General features: G+C 40.7%; 1 protein-coding gene across 2 annotated transcripts in view; it reads left to right on the top strand.

The window, feature by feature from the left end:
- The window catches only part of TACC1 (transforming acidic coiled-coil containing protein 1), a 280,191-nt gene extending 254,140 nt beyond the window's left edge, over positions 1–26,051 (top strand). For both annotated transcript variants that reach the window (XM_053718086.1, XM_053718085.1), the window contains exon 13: positions 24,070–26,051. In XM_053718086.1, coding sequence (XP_053574061.1) covers positions 24,070–24,138 — 69 coding nt within the window. In that variant the 3' untranslated portion in view covers positions 24,139–26,051. The remainder of the gene's footprint in view (positions 1–24,069) is intronic.
- The last annotated feature ends 1,207 nt before the right edge of the window (positions 26,052–27,258 follow it).

The following is a 27,258-nucleotide window of genomic DNA, read 5'->3' as shown; positions in this document are numbered from 1 at the left end:
ACAGAAGGCACCACGGCTTGCAAAACCTTTCTCCAAAAAACAGCCTCCGAAGAAGCAAAAGTATCAAATTTGTAAAATTTGGCAAAAGTGTGCAGAGAAGACCAAGTCGCTGCCTTACATATCTGATCAACAGAAGCCTTGTTCTTGAAGGCCCATGTGGAAGCCACAGCTCTAGTGGAGTGAGCTGTGACTCGTTCAGGAGGCTGCCGTCCGGCAGTCTCATAAGCCAATCGGATAATGCTTTTCAGCCAGAAAGAAAGAGAGGTAGCCGTAGCTTTTTGTCCTCTCCTCTTACCAGAGTAAACGACAAACAAAGATGAGGTTTGTCTAAAATCCTTAGTTGCTTCTAAATAGAACTTTAAAGCACGAACTACATCTAAATTGTGTAACAAACGTTCCTTCTTTGAAACTGGATTCGGACACAGAGAAGGAACAACAATTTCCTGGTTAATATTCCTGTTGGAAACAACCTTCGGAAGAAAACCAGACTTAGTACGCAAAACGACCTTATCTGAATGGAACACCAGATAGGGTGTATTACACTGCAAAGCAGATAATTCCGAAACTCTTCTTGCAGAAGAAATAGCAACCAAAATCAGAACTTTCCAAGATAGTAACTTGATATCTATGGAATGTAAGGGTTCAAACGGAACCCCTTGAAGAATTGACAGAACTAAATTTAGACTCCAAGGAGGAGTCAAGGGTCTGTAAACAGGCTTGATTCTGACCAAAGCCTGTACAAAAGCTTGTACATCTGGCACAGCTGCTAGTCGTTTATGCAACAAGACAGATAAAGCAGAAATCTGTCCTTTTAGAGAACTCGCTGACAATCCCTTATCCAAACCTTCTTGGAGAAAGGAGAGTATCTTAGGAATTGTAATGTTACTCCAGGAGAATCCCTTGGTTTCACACCAACAGATATATCTTTTCCATATTTTATGGTAAATCTTTCTAGTCACAGGTTTTCTGGCTTGGACCAGAGTATCTATCACTGAATCTGAAAACCCACGCTTGGATAAAATCAAACGTTCAATTTCCAAGCAGTCAGCTGCAGAGAAACTAGATTTGGATGTTCGAATGGACCTTGTACTAGAAGATCCTGTCTCAAAGGTAGCTTCCATGGTGGAGCCGATGACATATTCACCAGGTCTGCATACCAAGTCCTGCACGGCCACGCAGGAGCTATCAGAATCACCGAGGCCTTCTCCTGTTTGATCATGGCTACAAGCCTGGGAAGGAGAGGGAACGGTGGAAACGCATAAGCTAGGTTGAACGACCAAGGTGCCACTAATGCATCCACTAGAGTCGCCTTGGGATCCCTGGATCTGGACCCGTAGCAAGGAACCTTGAAGTTCTGACGAGACGCCATCAGATCCATGTCTGGAATGCCCCATAATTGAGTCAACTGGGCAAACACCTCCGGGTGGAGTTCCCACTCCCCCGGATGGAAAGTCTGACGACTCAGATAATCCGCCTCCCAGTTGTCTACTCCTGGGATGTGGATTGCAGATAGGTGGCAGGAGTGATCCTCCGCCCATTTGATGATTTTGGATACCTCTCTCATCGCCAAGGAACTCCTTGTTCCCCCCTGATGGTTGATGTAAGCTACAGTCGTCATGTTGTCTGACTGGAATCTTATGAATCCGGCCTTCGCTAGTTGAGGCCAAGCCCGGAGAGCATTGAATATCGCTCTCAGTTCCAGGATGTTGATCGGGAGAAGAGACTCTTCCCGAGACCATAAACCCTGAGCTTTCAGGGAATCCCACACCGCGCCCCAGCCTAATAGACTGGCATCGGTCGTGACAATGACCCACTCTGGTCTGCGGAAACTCATTCCCTGAGACAGGTGATCCTGGGACAACCACCAACGGAGTGAGTCTCTGGTCATCTGGTCTACTTGAATCCTTGGAGACAAGTCTGTATAGTCCCCATTCCACTGCTTGAGCATGCACAGTTGTAATGGTCTTAGATGAATCCGATCAAAAGGAACTATGTCCATTGCTGCAACCATCAACCCTACTCCTTCCATGCACTGAGCTATGGAAGGCTGCAGAATAGAGTGAAGAACTTGACAAGCGTTTAGAAGCTTTGACTTTCTGACTTCTGTCAAGAAGATCTTAATTTCTAAAGAATCTATTATTGTTCCCAAAAAGGGAACTCTTGTCGACGGAGACAGGGAACTCTTTTCTACGTTCACCTTCCACCCGTGAGATCTGAGAAAGGCTAGAACAATGTCTGTATGAGCCTTTGCCTTGGAAAGAGACGACGCTTGAATTAGAATGTCGTCCAGATAAGGTGCCACTGCAATGCCCCTTGGTCTTAGAACCGCTAGAAGGGACCCGAGCACCTTTGTGAAAATTCTGGGAGCAGTGGCTAGTCCGAATGGGAGAGCCACGAACTGATAATGTTTGTCCAGAAAGGCGAACCTTAGGAACTGATGATGATCTTTGTGGATAGGAATATTTAGATATGCATCCTTTAAGTCCACAGTAGTCATATATTGACCCTCCTGGATTGTAGGTAAAATTGTTTGAATGGTTTCCATTTTGAACGATGGAACTCTGAGGAATTTGTTTAGAATTTTTAAATCCAGAATTGGTCTGAAAGTTCCCTCTTTTTTGGGAACTACAAACAGATTTGAGTAAAACCCCTGACCTTGTTCCACAGTTGGAACTGGGTGTATCACTCCCATCTTTAACAGGTCTTCTACACAATGTAAGAATGCCTGTCTCTTTATTTGGTTTGAAGATAAGTGAGACATGTGGAACCTTCCCCTTGGGGGTAGTTCCTTGAATTCTAGAAGATAACCCTGAGAGACTATTTCTAGTGCCCAGGGATCCTGAACATCTCTTGCCCAAGCCTGAGCAAAGAGAGAGAGTCTGCCCCCTACTAGATCCGGTCCCGGATCGGGGGCTACCCCTTCATGCTGTTTTGGTAGCAGCAGCAGGCTTCTTGGCCTGTTTACCCTTGTTCCAGCCTTGCATTGGTTTCCAAGCTGGTTTAGTCTGGGAAGCGTTACCCTCTTGTCTAGAGGCTGCAGAGTTGAAAGCCGGTCTGTTCCTGAAATTGCGAAAGGAACGAAAATTGGACTTATTCTTAGCCTTGAAAGGCCTATCTTGTGGAAGGGCATGGCCCTTTCCCCCAGAGATGTCTGAAATAATTTCTTTCAATTCTGGCCCAAAAAGAGTCTTACCTTTGAAAGGGATATTAAGCAATTTTGTCTTGGAAGAAACATCTGCCGACCAAGACTTTAGCCAGAGCGCTCTACGCGCCACAATTGCAAACCCTGAATTTTTCGCCGCTAATCTCGCTAACTGCAAAGCGGCGTCTAAAATAAAGGAATTAGCTAACTTAAGTGCGTGAATTCTATCCATGACCTCCTCATACGGAGTCTCCCTACTGAGCGACTTTTCCAGTTCCTCGAACCAGAACCACGCCGCTGTAGTGACAGGAATAATGCACGAAATAGGTTGAAGGAGGTAACCTTGCTGTACAAAAATCTTTTTAAGCAAACCCTCCAATTTTTTATCCATAGGATCTTTGAAAGCACAATTGTCCTCAATGGGAATGGTCATGCGTTTGGCTAGTGTAGAAACCGCCCCCTCGACCTTAGGGACTGTTTGCCATGTGTCCTTCCTGGGGTCGACCATGGGGAACAATTTCTTAAATATAGGAGGAGGGACAAAAGGTATGCCTGGCTTCTCCCACTCCTTATTCACTATGTCCGCCACCCTTTTAGGTATCGGAAAGGCATCAGGGACCTCTAGGAACTTGTCCATTTTGCACAATTTTTCTGGGATGACCAGATTGTCACAATCATCCAGAGTAGATAGCACCTCCTTAAGTAATGCGCGGAGATGCTCTAATTTAAATTTAAATGTCACAACATCAGGTTTTGCCTGCTGAGAAATTCTTCCTGTATCAGAAATTTCTCCATCTGACAAACCCTCCCTCACTGCCACTTCAGACTGGTGTGAGGGTATGCAAAAAGTCAAGAAAGAAAATGGAGCACAGGAAAAAATATTTTTTTCTAAAGCATTTATTTAAACAAGCAGAAATGCAAAGATAAAAAAATATACTTGCAAGTATAAGCTGTCTGGTATGACGCGTTTCGGCCTAAGCCGTCATCAGATACTTAGATAGTACCATATACTGTTGCCTTTTATAGGCTCATATGTTAGCTAGTATGAAAACACCTGTGAACCATCATTAGTGTAACCTGATACCTCTTACACACCTCTGATCATATTAACCATTGAAGTCTTGAATTGGGACCTCACATACAAATAAACACACAGGTAAACTAAGCATTAAGTTAAAGCCATACTCTTATACTAATGAGGACTGTACTTTCATTCATATAGTATTAACAAAGGTTACATTGTGTGTTAAATTATAATCACATATTTATAATTTATATGGGATTTTACTATAAATAAATTTCACACTATTATGTAACTTAAAAAATGAAAATTAATCACAGACTTCCTGCAAAGACAGCTAAATAATACAATAGTCTATCCTAAGTGCAAATGATGTGAGCGCCCACAATAATGCTATAGGGGGCATTAAATTTCCAAAGGTGAGTTTTAAAAGAATAAACACCTGGAGCGAATATGCACTGAATGTTTAAATATTCTAAGTGAAAGTTTCACCACTATCTCCTTACCTGGATTATTTAATGATACCAATTATTTAACTCATATAAAAATTAAATGAAACTTAAACTAACAAGAGTAAAACTTATGAACATGAAGAATGAATAGTGAGGATATGTAATTATAAATGACAAGACACAAAATTCTATTTCCAAACATTAATTATGTCAGCCTCAGTGTTGAAACCCTGAGGCAATCTGGTATTTAAGTTGAAAATCCAAAAAAATTCTCTTCTGGACAAAAGCAGGTCCAAATTGCCTCCTCTCACTGGATTCCTAACTTTTTCTATGACCATCCATTTGAATGAGGCCACATGACCACCATGTCTCTCAATGAAATGGGCCGCAAGAGCAGAACATGGAGTCTCAGATGTAATATCATTTAAATGCTCCCGTATTCTTACTCTGGCCTACCTGGTGGTCATGCCTACATATTGCATGTGGCAAGCCACGCACTGCACCAAGTACACCACATAACTAGACCTACAGTTAGTGTAACCTGTTACGTCATACACTCTCTGCGTGACAAATGATTGGAACTGTTTGGCTATCCACGCATGGCCACATGCTTTGCACGTGTGTAAACCACATTTGTAGTGGCCTATGCTGGTAAGCCAATGACTCCTGCCTGTGGCCTTTTCTGTGACCATGCTAGGAGAAAGGTAGTTACCCAAATTGCGGTTCCTTTTTGGTACAAAGTTACAACCCTTCAGTATCACATGATATAAATCCTTATCTCCCTTCAAAATGGGGAGATGTTTTTTAATGATGCCTGTGACTTGTTCATACTGATTTGAAAATGTAGTCACGAAAGTGAGTTTACTCTTATCATGACACCTTTTGTTTTTAGGTACTTCCTGCAGTAGATCTTTCTTTCATGTAATTAGCAAGAGTCCATGAGCTAGTGACGTATGGGATATACATTCCTACCAGGAGGGGCAAAGTTTCCCAAACCTTAAAATGCCTATAAATACACCCCTCACCACACCCACAATTCAGTTTTACAAACTTTGCCTCCTATGGAGGTGGTGAAGTAAGTTTGTGCTAGATTCTACGTTGATATGCGCTCCGCAGCAGGTTGGAGCCCGGTTTTCCTCTCAGCGTGCAGTGAATGTCAGAGGGATGTGAGGAGAGTATTGCCTGTTTGAATTCAATGATCTCCTTCTACGGGGTCTATTTCATAAGTTCTCTGTTATCGGTCGTAGAGATTCATCTCTTACCTCCCTTTTCAGATCGACGATATACTCTTATATATATATATACCATTACCTCTGCTGATTTTCGTTTCAGTACTGGTTTGGCTTTCTACAAACATGTAGATGAGTGTCCTGGGGTAAGTAAGTCTTATTTTCTGTGACACTCTAAGCTATGGTTGGGCACTTTTTTATTAAAGTTCTAAATATATGTATTCAAACATTTATTTGCCTTGACTCAGGATGTTCAACATTCCTTATTTTCAGACAGTCAGTTTCATATTTGGGATAATGCACTTGAATCAAATATTTTTCTTACCTTAAAAATTTGACTTTTTTCCCTGTGGGCTGTTAGGCTCGCGGGGGCTGAAAATGCTTCATTTTATTGCGTCATTCTTGGCGCGGATTTTTTTGGCGCAAAAAATCTTTTCTGTTTCCGGCGTCATACGTGTCGCCGGAAGTTGCGTCATTTTTTGACGTTCTTTTGCGCCAAAAATGTCGGCGTTCCGGATGTGGCGTCATTTTTTGGCGCCAAAAGCATTTAGGCGCCAAAATAATGTGGGCGTCTTATTTGGCGCTAAAAAAATATGGGCGTCGCTTTTGTCTCCACATTATTTAAGTCTCATTTTTCATTGCTTCTGGTTGCTAGAAGCTTGTTCTTTGGCATTTTTTCCCATTTCTGAAACTGTCATTTAAGGAATTTGATCAATTTTGCTTTATATGTTGTTTTTTCTCTTACATATTGCAAGATGTCTCACGTTGCATCTGAGTCAGAAGATACTTCTGGAAAATCGCTGTCTGGTGCTGGAACTACCAAAGCTAAATGTATCTGCTGTAAACATTTGGTAGCTGTTCCTCCAGCTGTTGTTTGTATTAATTGTCATGACAAACTTGTTAATGCAGATAATATTTCCTTTAGTAATGTACCATTACCTGTTGCAGTTCCATCAACATCTAATGTTCAGAATGTTCCTGATAACATAAGAGATTTTGTTTCTGAATCCATCAAGAAGGCTATGTCTGTTATTCCTCCTTCTAGTAAACATAAAAAATCTTTTAAAACTTCTCTTTATACAGATGAATTTTTAAATGAACATCATCATTCTGATTCTAATGACTCTTCTGGTTCAAAGGATTCTGTCTCAGAGGTTGATGCTGATAAATCTTCATATTTATTTAAAATGGAATTTATTCGTTCTTTACTTAAAGAAGTACTAATTGCTTTAGAAATTGAGGATTCTGGTCCTCTTGATACTATATCTAAACGTTTAGATAAGGTCTTTAAATCTCCTGTGGTTATTCCAGAAGTTTTTCCTGTTCCTGGTGCTATTTCTGAAGTAATTTCCAGAGAATGGAATAATTTGGGTAATTCATTTACTCCTTCTAAACGTTTTAAGCAATTATATCCTGTGCCGTCTGACAGATTAGAATTTTGGGACAAAATCCCTAAAGTTGATGGGGCTATTTCTACCCTTGCTAAACGTACTACTATTCCTACGTCAGATGGTACTTCGTTTAAGGATCCTTTAGATAGGAAAATTGAATCCTTTCTAAGAAAAGCTTATCTGTGTTCAGGTAATCTTCTTAGACCTGCTATATCATTGGCTGATGTTGCTGCAGCTTCAACTTTTTGGTTGACTGCTGCATCGGACGCGATCCCCTTTGCTCGTTTTCACATGCGACCTCTTCAGCTCTGTATGCTGAATCAATGGTGCAGGGATTACACAAAGATATCTCAATTAATATCTTTAAAACCGATTGTACGACACTCTCTAACGTGGTGGACAGATCACCATCGTTTAATTCAGGGGGCTTCTTTTGTTCTTCCGACCTGGACTGTAATTTCAACAGATGCAAGTCTTACAGGTTGGGGAGCTGTGTGGGGATCTCTGACAGCACAAGGAGTTTGGGAATCTCAGGAGGTGAGATTACCGACCAATATTTTGGAACTCTGTGCAATTTTCAGAGCTCTTCAGTTTTGGCCTCTTCTGAAGAGAGAATCGTTCATTTGTTTTCAGACAGACAATGTCACAACTGTGGCATACATCAATCATCAAGGAGGGACTCACAGTCCTCTGGCTATGAAAGAAGTATATCGAATTCTGGTTTGGGCGGAATCCAGCTCCTGTCTAATCTCTGCGGTTCATATCCCAGGTATAGACAATTGGGAAGCGGATTATCTCAGTCGCCAAACGTTGCATCCGGGCGAATGGTCTCTTCACCCAGAGGTATTTCTTCAGATTGTTCAAATATGGGAGCTTCCAGAAATAGATCTGATGGCGTCTCATCTAAACAAGAAACTTCCCAGGTATCTGTCCAGATCCCGGGATCCTCAGGCGGAAGCAGTGGATGCATTATCACTTCCTTGGAAGTATCATCCTGCCTATATCTTTCCGCCTCTAGTTCTTCTTCCAAGAGTAATCTCCAAGATTCTGAAGGAATGCTCGTTTGTTCTGCTGGTAGCTCCGGCATGGCCTCACAGGTTTTGGTATGCGGATCTTGTCCGGATGGCCTCTTGCCATTCGTGGACTCTTCCGCTAAGACCAGACCTTCTGTCGCAAGGTCCTTTTTTCCATCAGGATCTCAAATCCTTAAATTTAAAGGTATGGAGATTGAACGCTTGATTCTTGGTCAAAGAGGTTTCTCTGACTCTGTGATTAATACTATGTTACAGGCTCGTAAATCTGTATCTAGAGAGATATATTATAGAGTCTGGAAGACTTATATTTCTTGGTGTCTTTCTCATCATTTTTCTTGGCATTCTTTTAGAATTCGAGAATTTTACAGTTTCTTCAGGATGGTTTAGATAAAGGTTTATCCGCAAGTTCTTTGAAAGGACAAATCTCTGCTCTTTCTGTTCTTTTTCACAGAAAGATTGCTAATCTTCCTGATATTCATTGTTTTGTACAAGCTTTGGTTCGTATAAAACCTGTCATTAAGTCAATTTCTCCTCCTTGGAGTTTGAATTTGGTTCTGGGGGCTCTTCAAGCTCCTCCTTTTGAACCCATGCATTCATTGGACATTAAATTACTTTCTTGGAAAGTTTTGTTCCTTTTGGCGATCTCTTCTGCCAGAAGAGTCTCTGAATTATCCGCTCTTTCTTGTGAGTCTCCTTTTCTGATTTTTCATCAGGATAAGGCGGTGTTGCGAACTTCTTTTGAATTTTTACCTAAGGTTGTGAATTCCAACAACATTAGTAGAGAAATTGTGGTTCCCTCATTATGTCCTAATCCTAAGAATTCTAAGGAGAAATTGTTGCATTCTTTGGATGTTGTTAGAGCTTTGAAATATTATGTTGAAGCTACTAAGTCTTTCCGAAAGACTTCTAGTCTATTTGTTATCTTTTCCGGTTCTAGAAAAGGCCAGAAAGCTTCTGCCATTTCTTTGGCATCTTGGTTGAAATCTTTAATTCATCATGCCTATGTCGAGTCGGGTAAAACTCCGCCTCAAAGGATTACAGCTCATTCTACTAGGTCAGTTTCTACTTCCTGGGCGTTTAGGAATGAAGCTTCGGTTGATCAGATTTGCAAAGCAGCAACTTGGTCCTCTTTGCATACTTTTACTAAATTCTACCATTTTGATGTATTTTCTTCTTCTGAAGCAGTTTTTGGTAGAAAAGTACTTCAGGCAGCGGTTTCAGTTTGAATCTTCTGTTTATGTTTTTCATTAAACTTTATTTTGGGTGTGGATTATTTTCAGCAGGAATTGGCTGTCTTTATTTTATCCCTCCCTCTCTAGTGACTCTTGCGTGGAAAGATCCACATCTTGGATAGTCATTATCCCATACGTCACTAGCTCATGGACTCTTGCTAATTACATGAAAGAAAACATAATTTATGTAAGAACTTACCTGATAAATTCATTTCTTTTATATTAGCAAGAGTCCATGAGGCCCGCCCTTTTTTGTGGTGGTTATGATTTTTTTGTATAAAGCACAATTATTCCAATTCCTTATTTTATATGCTTTTGCACTTTTATCTCATCACCCCACTTCTTGGATATTCGTTAAACTGAATTGTGGGTGTGGTGAGGGGTGTATTTATAGGCATTTTAAGGTTTGTGAAACTTTGCCCCTCCTGGTAGGAATGTATATCCCATACGTCACTAGCTCATGGACTCTTGCTAATATGAAAGAAATGAATTTATCAGGTAAGTTCTTACATAAATTATGTTTTTCTGTCTATTTGGAGTACTTGATGAAAAGCACTATCTATAGCAGAGCGATTATAACCCCTCTGTAGGAATCTGTCCTTAAGCCTAATGCTCTCTTTCAGAAAACTGCTTTGTTCTGAGCAATTACGCTTGATTCTGATGAACTCACCCTTGATGATTCCAAAACCAGTGTGCTTTGGATGTGCACTTTTAGCATGTAAAATTGTGTTAGATTGAAGCGGCTTACGATAAAGCTCGCTCTCTATTTTATTATCATCACAATTGCCTTTAAGTAACACATCCAAATACGCTATTTCCTTGGAATCAAATTCATGGGTGAATTGTAGACCAACTGAGTTATCATTGAGAAAATTTACAAAATCTTCTATCTGTGAAGTTGTGCCCTTCCATATAAAGACCAAATCGTCTATATACCTCCTGAAAAAATAGATACAATCTTTAAAACGATTCCCATCTCCATAGACGTGGGACAGCTCCCACCAACCCATATAAAGGTTGGCGTAAGATCGGGCAAATTTTGCCCCCATGGCTGTCCCACGCCTCTGGAGATAGTACTCTCCATTAAACAGAAAGGGAAAGAAGCGAATTGCTATTAGGCCTTTGTCGTGTGGGATTGTTGAATACAATCCCACAACGTCCACTGTAATCCACAGAAAACTCTCTGACCAGATTTCATCGTCCAACAACCTCAAGAGGTGCTTGGTATCCCGTATGTAGCTGGGAAGTAGTTTTAGTATGGGTTGTAACAATGAGTCAACCCAAGTAGATAGCCTCTCCAAAAGCGACCCTATCCCAGATACTACGGGCCTACCTTTAATGTTTTGCAGGGACTTGTGTATCTTCGGAAGGTGGTGAAAATTGGAACAATTGGTTCCACAACATACAAAAAGTCAAAGGTGGACTCATTGATGAAACCCTCCTCTCTACCATCATCTAAAATATGATACACAAGTCCCTGGAAAACTCCTGGTTGATTACCATCAAGTCTGCAATATACCTCTGTGTCCTCAAGCTGTCTTTTAGCTTCTTTCAAGTACTCAGCCTTCCACATCACCACAATGTTACCTCCTTTATCGGCTTGTCTGTAGACGACAGATTTTTTGCCCCTAAGCTTTTTGATGGCCTCACGTTGCTTAAAGGAGAGATTGGATTGAACTTTTTCAACAGATACTGAATTAGATAAACACCTAACGTCTGTCTCTACCCGGTGGTGGAAAGCCTCTAAAACACTACCCCTTGATTTAGTCGGGTAGAACACTGAGGGAGGTTTGAAACTCAGACCCTCTCTGGTTAAACCAAAGTTGTCCTTGTAAGTCTCCATTTCTAATTCTAAAAGAGACATGAAGTCACTGGCCTCATCAAAATTAATGTCACACATGGTACCCAGGCTCAAAGGTGAGAATTCTTGTAATTCTTCAAAATGAGTATCTTTATTGGTGGCAAAATATTTCTTTAGTGTTAGCTTACGTATAAAACAATTTAGATCTATAACAGTATCTAGAAGATTGATACTTCCATTTCTTCTTTTTCAAAACTTTCTGTAGTTAGATTTACAACTGTTAAATTTTGTACTTGTTCTTTGTCTTCACTGCTCTCAACCCATATCTTTTTGGCTGGGCGCTTGCCTCTCCTTTTCCTTTTTCGACTCCTATTCCCTGTTCTTTCCTGTCCTGGTGAAAAACCTGTTTACCTTGGTTCTGATTGTTTCCCTGGACTACATCTGTTCCCTGTGTGCCCAATACTACTTTTCTAACTGCTATATCTGAAATTGCTGCACTTGTATTAGAAACACACTCTCGAACTTCAGTCAAAACATTTTGCTTATGGCTGACCTGCTTTGGAGTTACCTCTTCTGCTCCTAATGGTTGTACCAGATCTTCTTGTGCTTGATTGAGTATGGTAGGAAGCAAATCTTCCTCGTCTGTTGAGGAAAACTCAGAATCTGAAATAGAAAAGGAAACATGTTTGCTGCCACTTTTAACATTTTTCTTTTTATGGCGCTTTGCCTTATTCTTTCTCCGATTGTGTGGCCACACATATACACTATTGTTCTTATAATCTGACTGATCTCGGTCAAACTTTCTTATTTTAATGGTGTCAATGTCCCCTTTAATAGCAGTCACTGAATCTCCCAGGACATCATCAAGTTTTTTGTAATCTTTTTTGATTGATGAATAAATTTAAGTCCACTTGTAAATCAGTAATCTCAGATTTAAGTTGTTCCAACTGTTGTTTCTTGTAAGCAATCAGCACGGTAATCAGCCTGATAGAGCAATCTGTGAGAATAGCATTCCAGTCCTTAATAAAATCTACATCAGTCACAGGAAAGGTAGGAAATTTATAAACTCTGAGCCCTCTAGGCACTTAAAGAGATGTCTGAAATAATTTCTTTCAATTCTGGCCCAAAAAGAGTCTTACCTTTGAAAGGGATATTAAGCAATTTTGTCTTGGAAGAAACATCTGCCGACCAAGACTTTAGCCAGAGCGCTCTACGCGCCACAATTGCAAACCCTGAATTTTTCACCGCTAATCTCGCTAACTGCAAAGCGGCGTCTAAAATAAAGGAATTAGCTAACTTAAGTGCGTGAATTCTATCCATGACCTCCTCATACGGAGTCTCCCTACTGAGCGACTTTCCCAGTTCCTCGAACCAGAACCACGCCGCTGTAGTGACAGGAATAATGCACGAAATAGGTTGAAGGAGGTAATCTTGCTGTACAAAAATCTTTTTAAGCAAACCCTCCAATTTTTTATCCATAGGATCTTTGAAAGCACAATTGTCCTCAATGGGAATGGTCGTGCGTTTGGCTAGTGTAGAAACCCCCCCCTCGACCTTAGGGACTGTTTGCCATGTGTCCTTCCTGGGGTCGACCATGGGGAACAATTTCTTAAATATAGGAGGAGGGACAAAAGGTATGCCTGGCTTCTCCCACTCTTTATTCACTATGTCCGCCACCCTTTTAGGTATCGGAAAGGCATCAGGGTGCACCGGGACCTCTAGGAACTTGTCCATTTTGCACAATTTTTCTGGGATGACCAGATTGTCACAATCATCCAGAGTAGATAGCACCTCCTTAAGTAATGCGCGGAGATGCTCTAATTTAAATTTAAATGTCACAACATCAGATTCTGCCTGCTGAGAAATTCTTCCTGTATCAGAAATTTCTCCATCTGACAAACCCTCCCTCACTGCCACTTCAGACTGGTGTGAGGGTATGACAGATAAATTATCATCAGCGCCCTACTGCTCTACAGTGTTTAAAACTGAGCAATCGCGCTTTCTCTGAAATGCTGGCATTTTGGATAAAATATTAGCTATGGAGTTATCCATTTCTGCCGTCAATTGTTGCATATTAACAAGCATTGGCGCGCTAGAAGTACTAGGGGTCGCCTGCGCGGGCATAACTGGTATAGACACAGAAGGAGAGGATGTAGAACTATCCCTACTTCCTTCATCTGAGGAATCATCCTAATTGTGACAGTACTGTCCTTACTTTGTTTGGACGCCATGGCACAATTATCACATATATTTGAAGGGGGAGCACATTGGCTTCCATACATACAGAACATGATCTATCTGAAGGTACAGACATGTTAAACAGGCTTAAACCGGTTAATACATCTTTGCATGGGGTGGCGTAGTAGAAGTTCAGGGGTGGAAATGAGTAGAACAGGCTTCCCTTCCATTGAGTGTGGTACTTAATGATTTACCTTGGCTACCAATGTACAAATGGGGGATCTACGTATTTGTCATAAAATTGTTCTTAAGAACTTAAGAGTCTTGGAGAGCATTAAGACACTACTCTGAAATATTGCCTCACCCCTCTCCTATTTATTCAGTTTTGGGTTTACATCAGGGTCTTCCAGACTCACATGCTGTTCAATTGAGATCCTGGGGACTGACCTTAGTTTCTCATTTGTACTTATCAGACAAATTTGTATCCCCTGGACATTTCTATCCAGCCACTTCTCTACTACCAAACCGGTTTCTATTTGAATACACTAGACTCTATAGCCTACTTGTAACATGAGGATTCCCTAACATGGGCTAAGAGCTAACTAATTGGGAGAAGGCCTGGAAAACTTGTTTTAGATTGTCTAAAACCATTTTTAAAGACTGACATTAAGTTACATATCTATGAAGCCTTCAGAGCCATTTTGTAGACTGCTGTATGGTGTCTGACTGACACCTCGGGATCTTATAATGGTAGTGTTTGTATTCTTCACTAGTTTTTTGATAATACCTTTACTGTGTCGGACACATCTCAAGTGTGTATTCAAAATATAAACTGCCACAAACTGCCTTAATTCTTTGTGGCATATATTCAATAAGGTGTTGGAAACATTTGATTCATATTGACATTATACCTTCATGCAGTTGCTGCAGATTTTTCAGCTTCACATTCATGATGCATATCTCCCATTTCACCACATCCCAAAGATGCTCTATTTGATTGAGGTCTAGTGACTGTGGAGGCTATTTGAGTGCAGTGTACTCATTGTCATGTTCAAGAAACCAGTGTGGGATGATTTGAGCTTTGTGACATGGCGCATTATCCTGCTGGAAGTAGCCATCAGAAGATGGGTACACTGTAGTCCTAAAGGGATGGACATGGTCAGCAACAATAATCATATAGGCCGTCGCGTTTAAACGATGCTCAATTGGTACTAATGCTTTCATGTTGTCTACGCCAAATTCTGACCCTATCATGTGAATGTCGCAGCTGAAATCGAGACTCATCAGACCAGGCAACGTTTTTCCAATCTTCTATCGTCCAATTTTCGTGAGCCTTTGCAACTTGTAGCCTTAGTTTCCTGTTCTTAATGACGGGAGTGGCACCCGGTGTGGTCTGCTGCTGCTGCTGCTGCTGTAGCCCATCTGCTTCAAGGTTCAACGTGTTGTGCGTTTAGAGATTGTATTCTGCATACCTTGGTTGTAATAAGTGTTTATTTGAGTTACTGTTGCTTTTCTATCATCTCAAACCAGTCTGCCCATTCTCCTCTGACATCAACAAGGAATTTTCGTCCACACGTTTGATACAGTGGCACATGAGACATTAATGTTCAAAATTAAGGGACTGGGAATAGCTGAAAATGTTAGCTCATGGATAAGTAACTGTATAAAAGATAGGGAGCAACGAGTAGTAGTAGTAAATGGATCATACTCAAATTGGACAAAGGTAATCGGTGATTCCCCCAGGGATCAGTACTGGGCCCGGTTCTTTTAAAAAAAAAATGATTAATGACTTTGAGCAAGGACTAAATAGCAACATCTTTATTTTTGCAGATGATACAAAGTTATGTAAGGTCATTAGGTCAGAGCAGGATGAACTTTCGTTACAAGCGGATCTGCAAAAATTAGACGAATTGGCAGGTAAATGGAAAATAAGATTTAATACGGGAAAATGCAAGGTTCTACATTTTGGAAGTAAAAATAAGCAGGCAATGTGCTATTTAAATTGGACAATACTTAGCCAAACAGAGGAGAAAAGGGATTTGGGAGTAATAATAGATAACAAGCTAAAGATGGGTGCACAATGTAGAGCAGCGGCTTCTAAGGCTAATAAAATACTAGCATGTATTAAGAGGCATTGATTTGAGGGAAGAAAGCATTATTCTGTCACTATATAAATCCCGGGTAATACCTCACCTTGAGTATGGAGTGTAGTTCTGGGGACCGATCTCAAATAAGACACTGCAGACCTAGAAAACGTTCAGAGAAGGGCCACAAAGCTAATAAGAGCAATAGAGAATTTAAGGTATGAGGAGAGGTTAGCCAAACTGGGTCTGTTTTCTCTAGAAAAAGGCGCTTGAGAGGTGACATGATTATAAATATATTCAAGGCCCATATACAGAGATGGCAGAAGCTCTGTTTATTCCAAGAAAATTGTTTGTGACAAGAGGTCACAATTTTTTCACTGTAAGAGCAATAACATTGTGGAGCTCATTACCAAAGGAGGTAGTGAATGCCAATACCTTAGATACATTTAAAAATGGATTGGATACATTTCTGGCCAGAAACAGAATTCATGGATATGATTGCTTGTATTAAATGGGTCACATAAAGCTTAACTGGATCTTTTTTTAAGTATATTTGTATAGGTTGAACTCGATGGACTTCGGTCTGTTTTTAACCTCATTTACTATGTTACAACTGCCGCTCACTGGATGTTTTCTCTTTTTCAGACCATTCTCTGTAAACCCTAGAGATGGTTGTGCGTGAAAATCCCAGTAGATCAGCAGTTTTTTAAATACTCAAACCAGCCCGTCTGGCACCAACAATCATGCCACGTTCAAAGACACTTAAATCCCCTTTCTTCCCCAATCTGATGCCCGGTTTGAACTTCAGTAAGTCTAGATGCCTAAATGCATTGAGTTGCTGCCATGTGATTTGGCTGATTAGTAATTTGTGTTACCAAGCAATTGAACAGGTGTACCTAATAAAGTGGCTGGTGTGTATGTATGTATGATAATGGTTTAAAATGATAATCTGTATCCAGACACAAAGTATCTCTATTTTGATGGTTGGCCAGGTTAAAAGAAGGTGGTTGATCTGAGCATTGACGGAAATAAATGGTTTCTTTATGTTTGCAGCCAAACATGCTTGAGGATGTTTATTAGTGTCGTTGATGTAATTTTGGAGTGATAGGCAGTCAAGGACTGAGAATGATGAAGAGAAGTGGTTGCTGCAAAGTTAAAAGTCTGAAATTCAGTAATAATAGCAATTGTGCAAGAGAAGGGATACATAGTTTTAGAATAAAAAAGGCTAGCTAAAGAGGTTATAGAGTGTGAATAGATTAAAGGTATTGAGTAAATATTACTCTTACCACAATGTGGTTCATACAAGGAAGATATTCCCTTCATAGGTTATTAAATATAGCAATTCAAACTGCATAAGAAAGAGGTGCTCTGTCAAGAAGGAGCATAGCTAAGGAAGCCTGTCCTATGGGAATAGTATTGTTAGGCCTTTTATAGAGAAAATCTGCCTTGTAGAATATCATGTATAGCCCCATCCAAAAGGCTATTCTAGTTCCAAAAAATCTGGCAATATAATTTGTACACCCAAACTGAAACATACATTCCTTATTCTTCTTTACAATAAAATTTAAATTAAAAACAATATAACAGATACTTTGCACATATGGTGGAATTGTCAGTGTTTAAATTCTTTCTGGACAGCTGACATACCAAAACTGGTGGAGATCTTTGACACATCTGTACCTTTTTCTCCAGACATTTTAATTTTTCACTCACTGCCGAAAGTGCAAGACAGATCAAAACAGTTGTGTTAAATGGAGCTAAAATGCTCGTTCCACTGAGATGGAAATCTCATGATTGTCATTCCCAAGTAAGCATCTTTTTGCAACTTGAAAGATTTTCATATCTTAAACAAAGTAAACTAGAAACACATGAAACGAGGCAAGACGTGGAATAGGGCTCTTCCCCCAAAAAAGCACCTCTATATACCAGCTATTGTGATCACCTAACCATATGTTATTTGTTCTTACTCTTCCCGCATTACCCCCTCTCCTCTTTTTTTTTTCCTCTCTCCCTTTTTGAAATCCTGATATACCCACACCACTATGCTCAAATAAAAATAAACTTGAAAGCTTAAATAGCCTAAGATGCAAAAGTTGTACTCTGTCTATACTCATATATAAGCCCTTACTAATTTAGTTAGTTTTAGAATGTTTACAAACAGTCTGGCTCACACAGATTACCTTACAGAGTCCGCTGATATCCCGGTCTTTCCTTCCTTCCTTCCGACCTCTACTCTGTTTCAATGGCCAGGACCGGATACTGTGTCAGCCTTCAGTATATCCTTGGTGAGGTAAACTGTGAGCCACGGACTGTTCCGTCTGAGGTATACTACTACATATCAGCACATGAAACTGATAAAAGGTGCTGGCTATCTTTAAGTTGTTTTAATGATTTTGAAGAACTTTTTATAAGAATTTTAAGTGGCCCATTTTATATTCAAAAAGGTGGTGTTTCTCCAACATAGGTGTGTCCGGTCCACGGCGTCATCCTTACTTGTGGGATATTCTCTTCCCCAACAGGAAATGGCAAAGAGCCCAGCAAAGCTGGTCACATGATCCCTCCTAGGCTCCGCCTACCCCAGTCATTCTCTTTGCCGTTGTACAGGCAACATCTCCACGGAGATGGCTTAGAGTTTTTTAGTGTTTAACTGTAGTTTTTATTATTCAATCAAGAGTTTGTTATTTTGAAATAGTGCTGGTATGTACTATTTACTCAGAAACAGAAAAGAGATGAAGATTTCTGTTTGTATGAGGAAAATGATTTTAGCAACCGTCACTAAAATCCATGGCTGTTCCACACAGGACTGTTGAGAGCAATTAACTTCAGTTGGGGGAACAGTGTGCAGTCTCTTGCTGCTTGAGGTATGACACATTCTAACAAGACGATGTAATGCTGGAAGCTGTCATTTTCCCTATGGGATCCGGTAAGCCATGTTTATTACGATCGTAAATAAGGGCTTCACAAGGGCTTATTAAAACTGTAGACTTTTTCTGGGCTAAATCGATTCATTATTAACACATATTTAGCCTTGAGGAATCATTTTATCTGGGTATTTTGATATAATAATATCGGCAGGCACTGTTTTAGACACCTTATTCTTTAGGGGCTTTCCCAAAGCATAAGCAGAGCCTCATTTTCGCGCCGGTGTGGCGCACTTGTTTTTGAGAGGCATGTGAGAGGAGCTCTGATACTTAGAAAAGACTTTCTGAAGGCGTCATTTGGGTATCGTATTCCCCTTTGGGCTTGGTTGGGTCTCAGCAAAGCTGATACCAGGGACTGTAAAGGGGTTAAAGTTCAAAACGGCTCCGGTTCCGTTATTTTAAGGGTTAAAGCTTCCAAATTTGGTGTGCAATACTTTTAAGGCTTTAAGACACTGTGGTGAAAATTTGGTGAATTTTGAACAATTCCTTCATGTTTTTTCGCAATTGCAGTAATAAAGTGTGTTCAGTTTAAAATTTAAAGTGACAGTAACGGTTTTATTTTAAAACGTTTTTTGTACTTTGTTATCAAGTTTATGCCTGTTTAACATGTCTGAACTACCAGATAGACTGTGTTCTGAATGTGGGGAAGCCAGAATTCCTATTCATTTAAATAAATGTGATTTATGTGATAATGATAATGATGCCCAAGATGATTCCTCAAGTGAGGGGAGTAAGCATGGTACTGCATCATTCCCTCCTTCGTCTACACGAGTCTTGCCCACTCAGGAGGCCCCTAGTACATCTAGCGCGCCAATACTCCTTACTATGCAACAATTAACGGCTGTAATGGATAATTCTGTCAAAAACATTTTAGCCAAAATGAACACTTATCAGCGTAAGCGCGGCTGCTCTGTTTTAGATACTGAAGAGCATGACGACGCTGATAATAATATTTCTGAAGGGCCCCTAACCCAGTCTGATGGGGCCAGGGAGGTTTTGTCTGAGGGAGAAATTACTGATTCAGGGAACATTTCTCAACAGGCTGAACCTGATATGATTGCATTTAAATTTAAGTTGGAACATCTCCGCATTCTGCTTAAGGAGGTACTATCCACTCTGGATGATTGTGACAAGTTGGTCATCCCAGAGAAACTTTGTAAAATGGACAAGTTCCTAGAGGTGCCGGGGCTCCCAGAAGCTTTTCCTATACCCAAGCGGGTGGCGGACATTGTTAATAAAGAATGGGAAAGGCCCGGTATTCCTTTCGTCCCTCCCCCCATATTTAAAAAATTGTTTCCTATGGTCGACCCCAGAAAGGACTTATGGCAGACAGTCCCCAAGGTCGAGGGAGCGGTTTCCACTTTAAACAAACGCACCACTATACCCATAGAGGATAGTTGTGCTTTCAAAGATCCTATGGATAAAAAATTAGAAGGTTTGCTTAAAAAGATGTTTGTTCAACAAGGTTACCTTCTACAACCAATTTCATGCATTGTCCCTGTCGCTACAGCCGCATGTTTCTGGTTCGATGATCTGATAAGAGCGGTCGATAGTGATTCTCCTCCTTTGGAGGAGATTATGGACAGAATCAATGCTCTCAAATTGGCTAATTCTTTCACCCTAGACGCCACTTTGCAATTGGCTAGGTTAGCGGCTAAGAATTCTGGGTTTGCTATTGTGGCGCGCAGAGCGCTTTGGTTGAAATCTTGGTCGGCTGATGCGTCTTCCAAGAACAAGCTACTTAACATTCCTTTCAAGGGGAAAACGCTGTTTGGCCCTGACTTGAAAGAGATTATCTCTGATATCACTGGGGGTAAGGGCCACGCCCTTCCTCAGGATCGGCCTTTCAAGGCAAAAAATAAACCTAATTTTCGTCCCTTTCGTAGAAACGGACCAGCCCAAGGTGCTACGTCCTCTAAGCAAGAGGGTAATACTTCTCAAGCCAAGCCAGCTTGGAGACCAATGCAAGGCTGGAACAAGGGAAAGCAGGCCAAGAAACCTGCCACTGCTACCAAGACAGCATGAAATGTTGGCCCCCGATCCGGGACCGGATCTGGTGGGGGGCAGACTCTCTCTCTTCGCTCAGGCTTGGGCAAGAGATGTTCTGGATCCTTGGGCGCTAGAAATAGTCTACCAAGGTTATCTTCTGGAATTCAAGGGACTTCCCCCAAGGGGGAGGTTCCACAGGTCTCAGTTGTCTTCAGACCACATAAAAAGACAGGCATTCTTACATTGTGTAGAAGACCTGTTAAAAATGGGAGTGATTCATCCTGTTCCATTAAGAGAACAAGGGATGGGGTTCTACTCCAATCTGTTCATAGTTCCCAAAAAAGAGGGAACGTTCAGACCAATCTTAGATCTCAAGATCTTAAACAAGTTTCTCAAGGTTCCATCGTTCAAGATGGAAACCATTCGAACTATTCTTCCTTCCATCCAGGAAGGTCAATTCATGACCACGGTGGATTTAAAGGATGCGTATCTACATATTCCTATCCACAAGGAACATCATCGGTTCCTAAGGTTCGCATTCCTGGACAAACATTACCAGTTCGTGGCGCTTCCTTTCGGATTAGCCACTGCTCCAAGGATTTTCACAAAGGTACTGGGGTCCCTTCTAGCTGTGCTAAGACCAAGGGGCATTGCTGTAGTACCTTACTTGGACGACATTCTGATTCAAGCGTCGTCCCTTCCTCAAGCAAAGGCTCACACGGACATTGTCCTGGCCTTTCTCAGATCTCACGGGTGGAAAGTGAACGTGGAAAAGAGTTCTCTATCCCCGTCAACAAGGGTTCCCTTCTTGGGAACAATAATAGACTCCTTAGAAATGAGGATTTTTCTGACAGAGGCCAGAAAAACAAAGCTTCTAGACTCTTGTCGGATACTTCATTCCGTTCCTCTTCCTTCCATAGCTCAGTGCATGGAAGTGATCGGGTTGATGGTAGCGGCAATGGACATAGTTCCTTTTGCGCGCATTCATCTAAGACCATTACAACTGTGCATGCTCAGTCAGTGGAATGGGGACTATACAGACTTGTCTCCGAAGATACAAGTAAATCAGAGGACCAGGGACTCACTCCGTTGGTGGCTGTCCCTGGACAACCTGTCACAAGGGATGACATTCCGCAGACCAGAGTGGGCCATTGTCACGACCGACGCCAGTCTGATGGGCTGGGGCGCGGTCTGGGGATCCCTGAAAGCTCAGGGTCTTTGGTCTCGGGAAGAATCTCTTCTACCGATAAATATTCTGGAACTGAGAGCGATATTCAATGCTCTCAAGGCTTGGCCTCAGCTAGCGAGGGCCAAGTTCATACGGTTTCAATCAGACAACATGACATCTGTTGCGTACATCAACCATCAGGGGGGAACAAGGAGTTCCCTAGCGATGGAAGAAGTGACCAAAATCATTCTATGGGCGGAGTCTCACTCCTGCCACCTGTCTGCTATCCACATCCCAGGAGTGGAAAATTGGGAAGCGGATTTTCTGAGTCGTCAGACATTGCATCCGGGGGAGTGGGAACTCCATCCGGAAATCTTTGCCCAAGTCACTCAGCTGTGGGGCATTCCAGACATGGATCTGATGGCCTCTCGTCAGAACTTCAAAGTTCCTTGCTACGGGTCCAGATCCAGGGATCCCAAGGCGGCTCTAGTGGATGCACTAGTAGCACCTTGGACCTTCAAACTAGCTTATGTGTTCCCGCCGTTTCCTCTCATCCCCAGGCTGGTAGCCAGGATCAATCAGGAGAGGGCGTCGGTGATCTTGATAGCTCCTGCGTGGCCACGCAGGACTTGGTATGCAGATCTGGTGAATATGTCATCGGCTCCACCTTGGAAGCTACCTTTGAGACGAGACCTTCTTGTTCAGGGTCCGTTCGAACATCCGAATCTGGTTTCACTCCAGCTGACTGCTTGGAGATTGAACGCTTGATTTTATCGAAGCGAGGGTTCTCAGATTCTGTTATTGATACTCTTGTTCAGGCCAGAAAGCCTGTAACTAGAAAGATTTACCACAAAATTTGGAAAAAATATATCTGTTGGTGTGAATCTAAAGGATTCTCTTGGGACAAGGTTAAGATTCCTAGGATTCTATCCTTCCTTCAAGAAGGATTGGAAAAAGGATTATCTGCAAGTTCCCTGAAGGGACAGATTTCTGCCTTGTCGGTGTTACTTCACAAAAAACTGGCTGCTGTGCCAGATGTTCAAGCCTTTGTTCAGGCTCTGGTTAGAATTAAGCCTGTTTACAAACCTTTGACTCCTCCTTGGAGTCTCAATTTAGTTCTTTCAGTTCTTCAGGGGGTTCCGTTTGAACCCTTGCATTCCGTTGATATTAAGTTATTATCTTGGAAGGTTTTGTTTTTAGTTGCAATTTCTTCTGCTAGAAGAGTTTCAGAATTATCTGCTCTGCAGTGTTCTCCTCCTTATCTGGTGTTCCATGCAGATAAGGTGGTTTTACGTACTAAACCTGGTTTTCTTCCAAAAGTTGTTTCTAACAAAAACATTAACCAGGAGATTATCGTACCTTCTCTGTGTCCGAAACCAGTTTCAAAGAAGGAACGTTTGTTGCACAATTTGGATGTTGTTCGCGCTCTAAAATTCTATTTAGATGCTACAAAGGATTTTAGACAAACATCTTCCTTGTTTGTTGTTTATTCTGGTAAAAGGAGAGGTCAAAAAGCAACTTCTACCTCTCTCTCTTTTTGGATTAAAAGCATCATCAGATTGGCTTACGAGACTGCCGGACGGCAGCCTCCCGAAAGAATCACAGCTCATTCCACTAGGGCTGTGGCTTCCACATGGGCCTTCAAGAACGAGGCTTCTGTTGATCAGATATGTAGGGCAGCGACTTGGTCTTCACTGCACACTTTTACCAAATTTTACAAGTTTGATACTTTTGCTTCTTCTGAGGCTATTTTTGGGAGAAAGGTTTTGCAAGCCGTGGTGCCTTCCATTTAGGTGACCTGATTGCTCCCTCCCTTCATCCGTGTCCTAAAGCTTTGGTATTGGTTCCCACAAGTAAGGATGACGCCGTGGACCGGACACACCTATGTTGGAGAAAACAGAATTTATGTTTACCTGATAAATTACTTTCTCCAACGGTGTGTCCGGCCCACGGCCCGCCCTGGTTTTTTTAATCAGGTCTGATAATTTATTTTCTTTAACTACAGTCACCACGGTACCATATGGTTTCTCCTATGCAAATATTCCTCCTTAACGTCGGTCGAATGACTGGGGTAGGCGGAGCCTAGGAGGGATCATGTGACCAGCTTTGCTGGGCTCTTTGCCATTTCCTGTTGGGGAAGAGAATATCCCACAAGTAAGGATGACGCCGTGGACCGGACACACCGTTGGAGAAAGTAATTTATCAGGTAAACATAAATTCTGTTTTTGTGGTGGGAGACATCCCGCATAGGAATTAGTCTTGCTATATATTGGAGTTGTAAGAGCTGTGATTGATATTTTAACTGATTTGACTTGAAATAAATGTGTACAATATTGTAACTTTTAGCTTCAAGAGCCCTCTTTTTCCCTAAAACAAAACAAAAAATGCTTTTGTATGTCGTCATGTTTCTTTCATTTTCTTTTATAGAACCAAGAGATAGAAGAGCTGACAAAGATCTGTGATGAGCTTATTGCAAAGATGGGGAGAACAGACTGAGCTGCAGATCTACAAACTACAGTTTCCACTTCTGTGGAATGTGAAGATTGCCCAGTGCCACAGAAATATTAAGACTCATTTTTATTAAAGATGTTTGCCGTTACAGAGACATCACTTACAGTGTAATACAAGTGCTTCATTTTATACTGATTCTGAATTGAGGAGAGTGGGTTTTGCTCTGTGTTCTCATTAGTGAATCTAATTAACTTTTACGGCCTTGGTTTCTGTCCAATAAACAGAATAAATAATTTAAAGGGACATTAAGCAGCTGGGTACAACTACAGTAGGATGATTACTACTCGCCATGCTATTTTTTTTTCCTCCTGTAGCTCTCTCTAAAACTGTTCTTATTTCACCCATTACAGAAGCCAGTTGGTAAAGCTTTGCATTTTATACTGGGCGCCGCCATTTTGTAGCTCGCGTATTGTTGCATCCTGTGATAGAAACAGTGCACAGTGTTGTTACTGGCTTTTTGACAGATGTACCATGCACTTTAGTTTAGCTCGCATATTAGATAGGCAGAAGAGTTACATTTTTGCAGTTTTTTGCACACTTTAAAAGTTACATAACAAATATAAGCTCCAAGATGGCGGCGGCCAGTGTGAAGAAGCGGAGCTTCACTAACTGATAATTTGTGAGGGGGTTAAATAAGAGAATAACAGCCTTTGAAAACAGCTGCAGGCACAGGAGGATAAACAATATCATGGTGAGTAGTAACCTTCTAGTGTAGTAAAATGTCCCTTTAACATAAATATAAGATATACATCGCTGTTATTTTCCTTTTCAAAGCCAAAATCTTTGGAATTCTACAATCTGAGCAACGATCTTTCCTCATTTTAGTTAATAACTGAATTATTCAAAGTAGCATGTTGTATGCACAAAGTTATTGTGATGCTTTAGATTAAAACTATAAAATAGCAAACTGAAAACTTTGCACATAAGGTTAAAGAAGAACAGTTCTTTATTAAAAGTATCTAGCTGCTATTTTCATGTATGTTTAGTAACCCATTAGATCAGTCTTTCTTACCGCGGTCCTCAAGTACCCCCAACATGCCAGGTTTTCATTATAGCTGAACCAGTGCACAGGTGAAAAAATCAGCTGAGCAGTAACTATGGTTACTAACCTGCTCTCACCCATAAGCTGGTTATTTCACCTGTGCACTGGTTCAGCTATAAGGCAAACCTGGCCTGTTGGGGGTACTTAAAGACCGCGGTTAAGAAATAATGCATTAGCCTATAGCCTTCAGCAGTAATCACAGCAAATTGAATTACATACTTGATATTTATATGGCCATAATAGTCGAACATTTTTAAGACCCTACACTACTGTAGCAACTAGCGCTGCTGACTGGCTCAGCAGCAGTTTCCGCTTGGGACTAGCAATGCTCTGTGGGTCCTGAGCTGCACTTCTACTGTGTGTTTAGCCCCTTTGCGCTCGATTAGTCTTAAAATTACTGTAACAAACTAGAGCATTTCATTTTTCGACTGTTATGGCCTTTTAAAAACGGATATATGCAACGGTCCAGTGGATTTTGTACAATATCAAGTGTAAAAGCGAAACTGCTTAAAACACAAAACAAAATGTGCACATAAAGGATAAAGACCACAATAAGCAATAGGGAATATTTTGTTTTCCAAATGTCTTTAAGCTGCATTCAGCCTTTTTTCAATCTAAACATAAATGTATTTTTTAACGCTTATTGCAACTAGATTTGATTTTCTCTTTTAAGGCTGGTTTACGATGAAACATTGTACATGATATAGAGAGGTGTGTTTTTACATAAATTTGTTATGGTCCAGAAAATCATAATTATTTTGGTAAAGTTTTATTATTTCCTATTGTTTTTTGACGTAAAGTAATTGCCTTGTACATGTGTAGTTATTAAAATGGATTCTTAAACTACTGATTTTAATTAGCAATGTAAAACAAAAGTGTATTTTTTTTTATTATCAATATAAAAAAATATGTATATGCACATGATTGATCTGCTTTGCTCATTAGCCACTAAAAGACCCTCCTTTTAAAATGTACATTGAACAACCAGGCTAATGCAAATGTGAATCATCAAAGAAATCTGTAATAGGATTTGATGTGTTTTTAATCCTAGGAATAGAATACGTAGTGTTAAGCTGCCAGGTTCACTATAAGGTTTTATGGAAAGCTTTGTCTTGCAGTATATGAGGTTAAACGATCAATACTGTTTAATACCAACCCAAGAAAAAAAGCAAAATTACTCAGCACTGTATGTTCATTTAAAGGGACATGAAACCCAAATATTTTATTTCATGATTCAGTTAGGATACCATTTTAAACATTCCAATTTACTTCTATTATGTAATTTGCTTCATTCTTCAAATATCGTTTGCTGAATAAATAGCAATGCACATGGGGTGAGTCAATCACATGAGGAAGCCACCAATCGGCAGCTGCTGAGCCTATTCAGACATGCTTTTCAACAAAGGATATCAAGAGAATGAAGCAAATTAGATTATAGAAGTAAATTGTTTAAAATCCCCTTGCTCTTTTTTAAATCATGAAATAAAATAAAAAAATTCATGTCCCTTTTAAGGAAATTGGTGGGGGGGGGGTTTTCTTTGTTTTTACCAAATTCTAATACAGAATATGTAGTATACCACATTTAGTAAGCAGTCAACCATAAATGATTTCTTGTTCTGCCATAATTTCCAGTCCTTAACAAGACTTAAGATCAACAAAGCATCAAACCAGTAAAATGGAAACTTAATTCGTATCCATAGAAACAGTTATGAATTGAACTAATGTGCTTTATTTGCTTAAGGATTGTGACAACAATGAATGCAAAAGAATATGCTTTGAGCAATAGCCTTAAAGGGACATAAAACCCCAACTTTTATTCTTTTACGATTCAAATAGATCATTCAATTTGAAACAATTTTGCAATTTACCTCTATTATCACATTTCCTTCACTTTCTTGTTATCGTTTGTTGAAAAGCAGGAAGGTGAGTTCAGGAGTGTGCACGTGTCTGCAGCAGTTTCGCCAACAATGTTATACATTAGCAAGAGCACTAGATGCCAGCACTATTTCCTGTCATGTACTGCTTCAGGCATGTGCATGCTATCTAGATATCTCTTCATCAAA

Source organism: Bombina bombina, chromosome 6 (assembly GCF_027579735.1).
Source record: "Bombina bombina isolate aBomBom1 chromosome 6, aBomBom1.pri, whole genome shotgun sequence".
Lineage (NCBI taxonomy): Eukaryota > Metazoa > Chordata > Amphibia > Anura > Bombinatoridae > Bombina > Bombina bombina.
The sequence above is the reverse complement of the archived record's forward strand: the minus strand, read 5'-3'. Positions and strand labels throughout refer to the sequence as shown.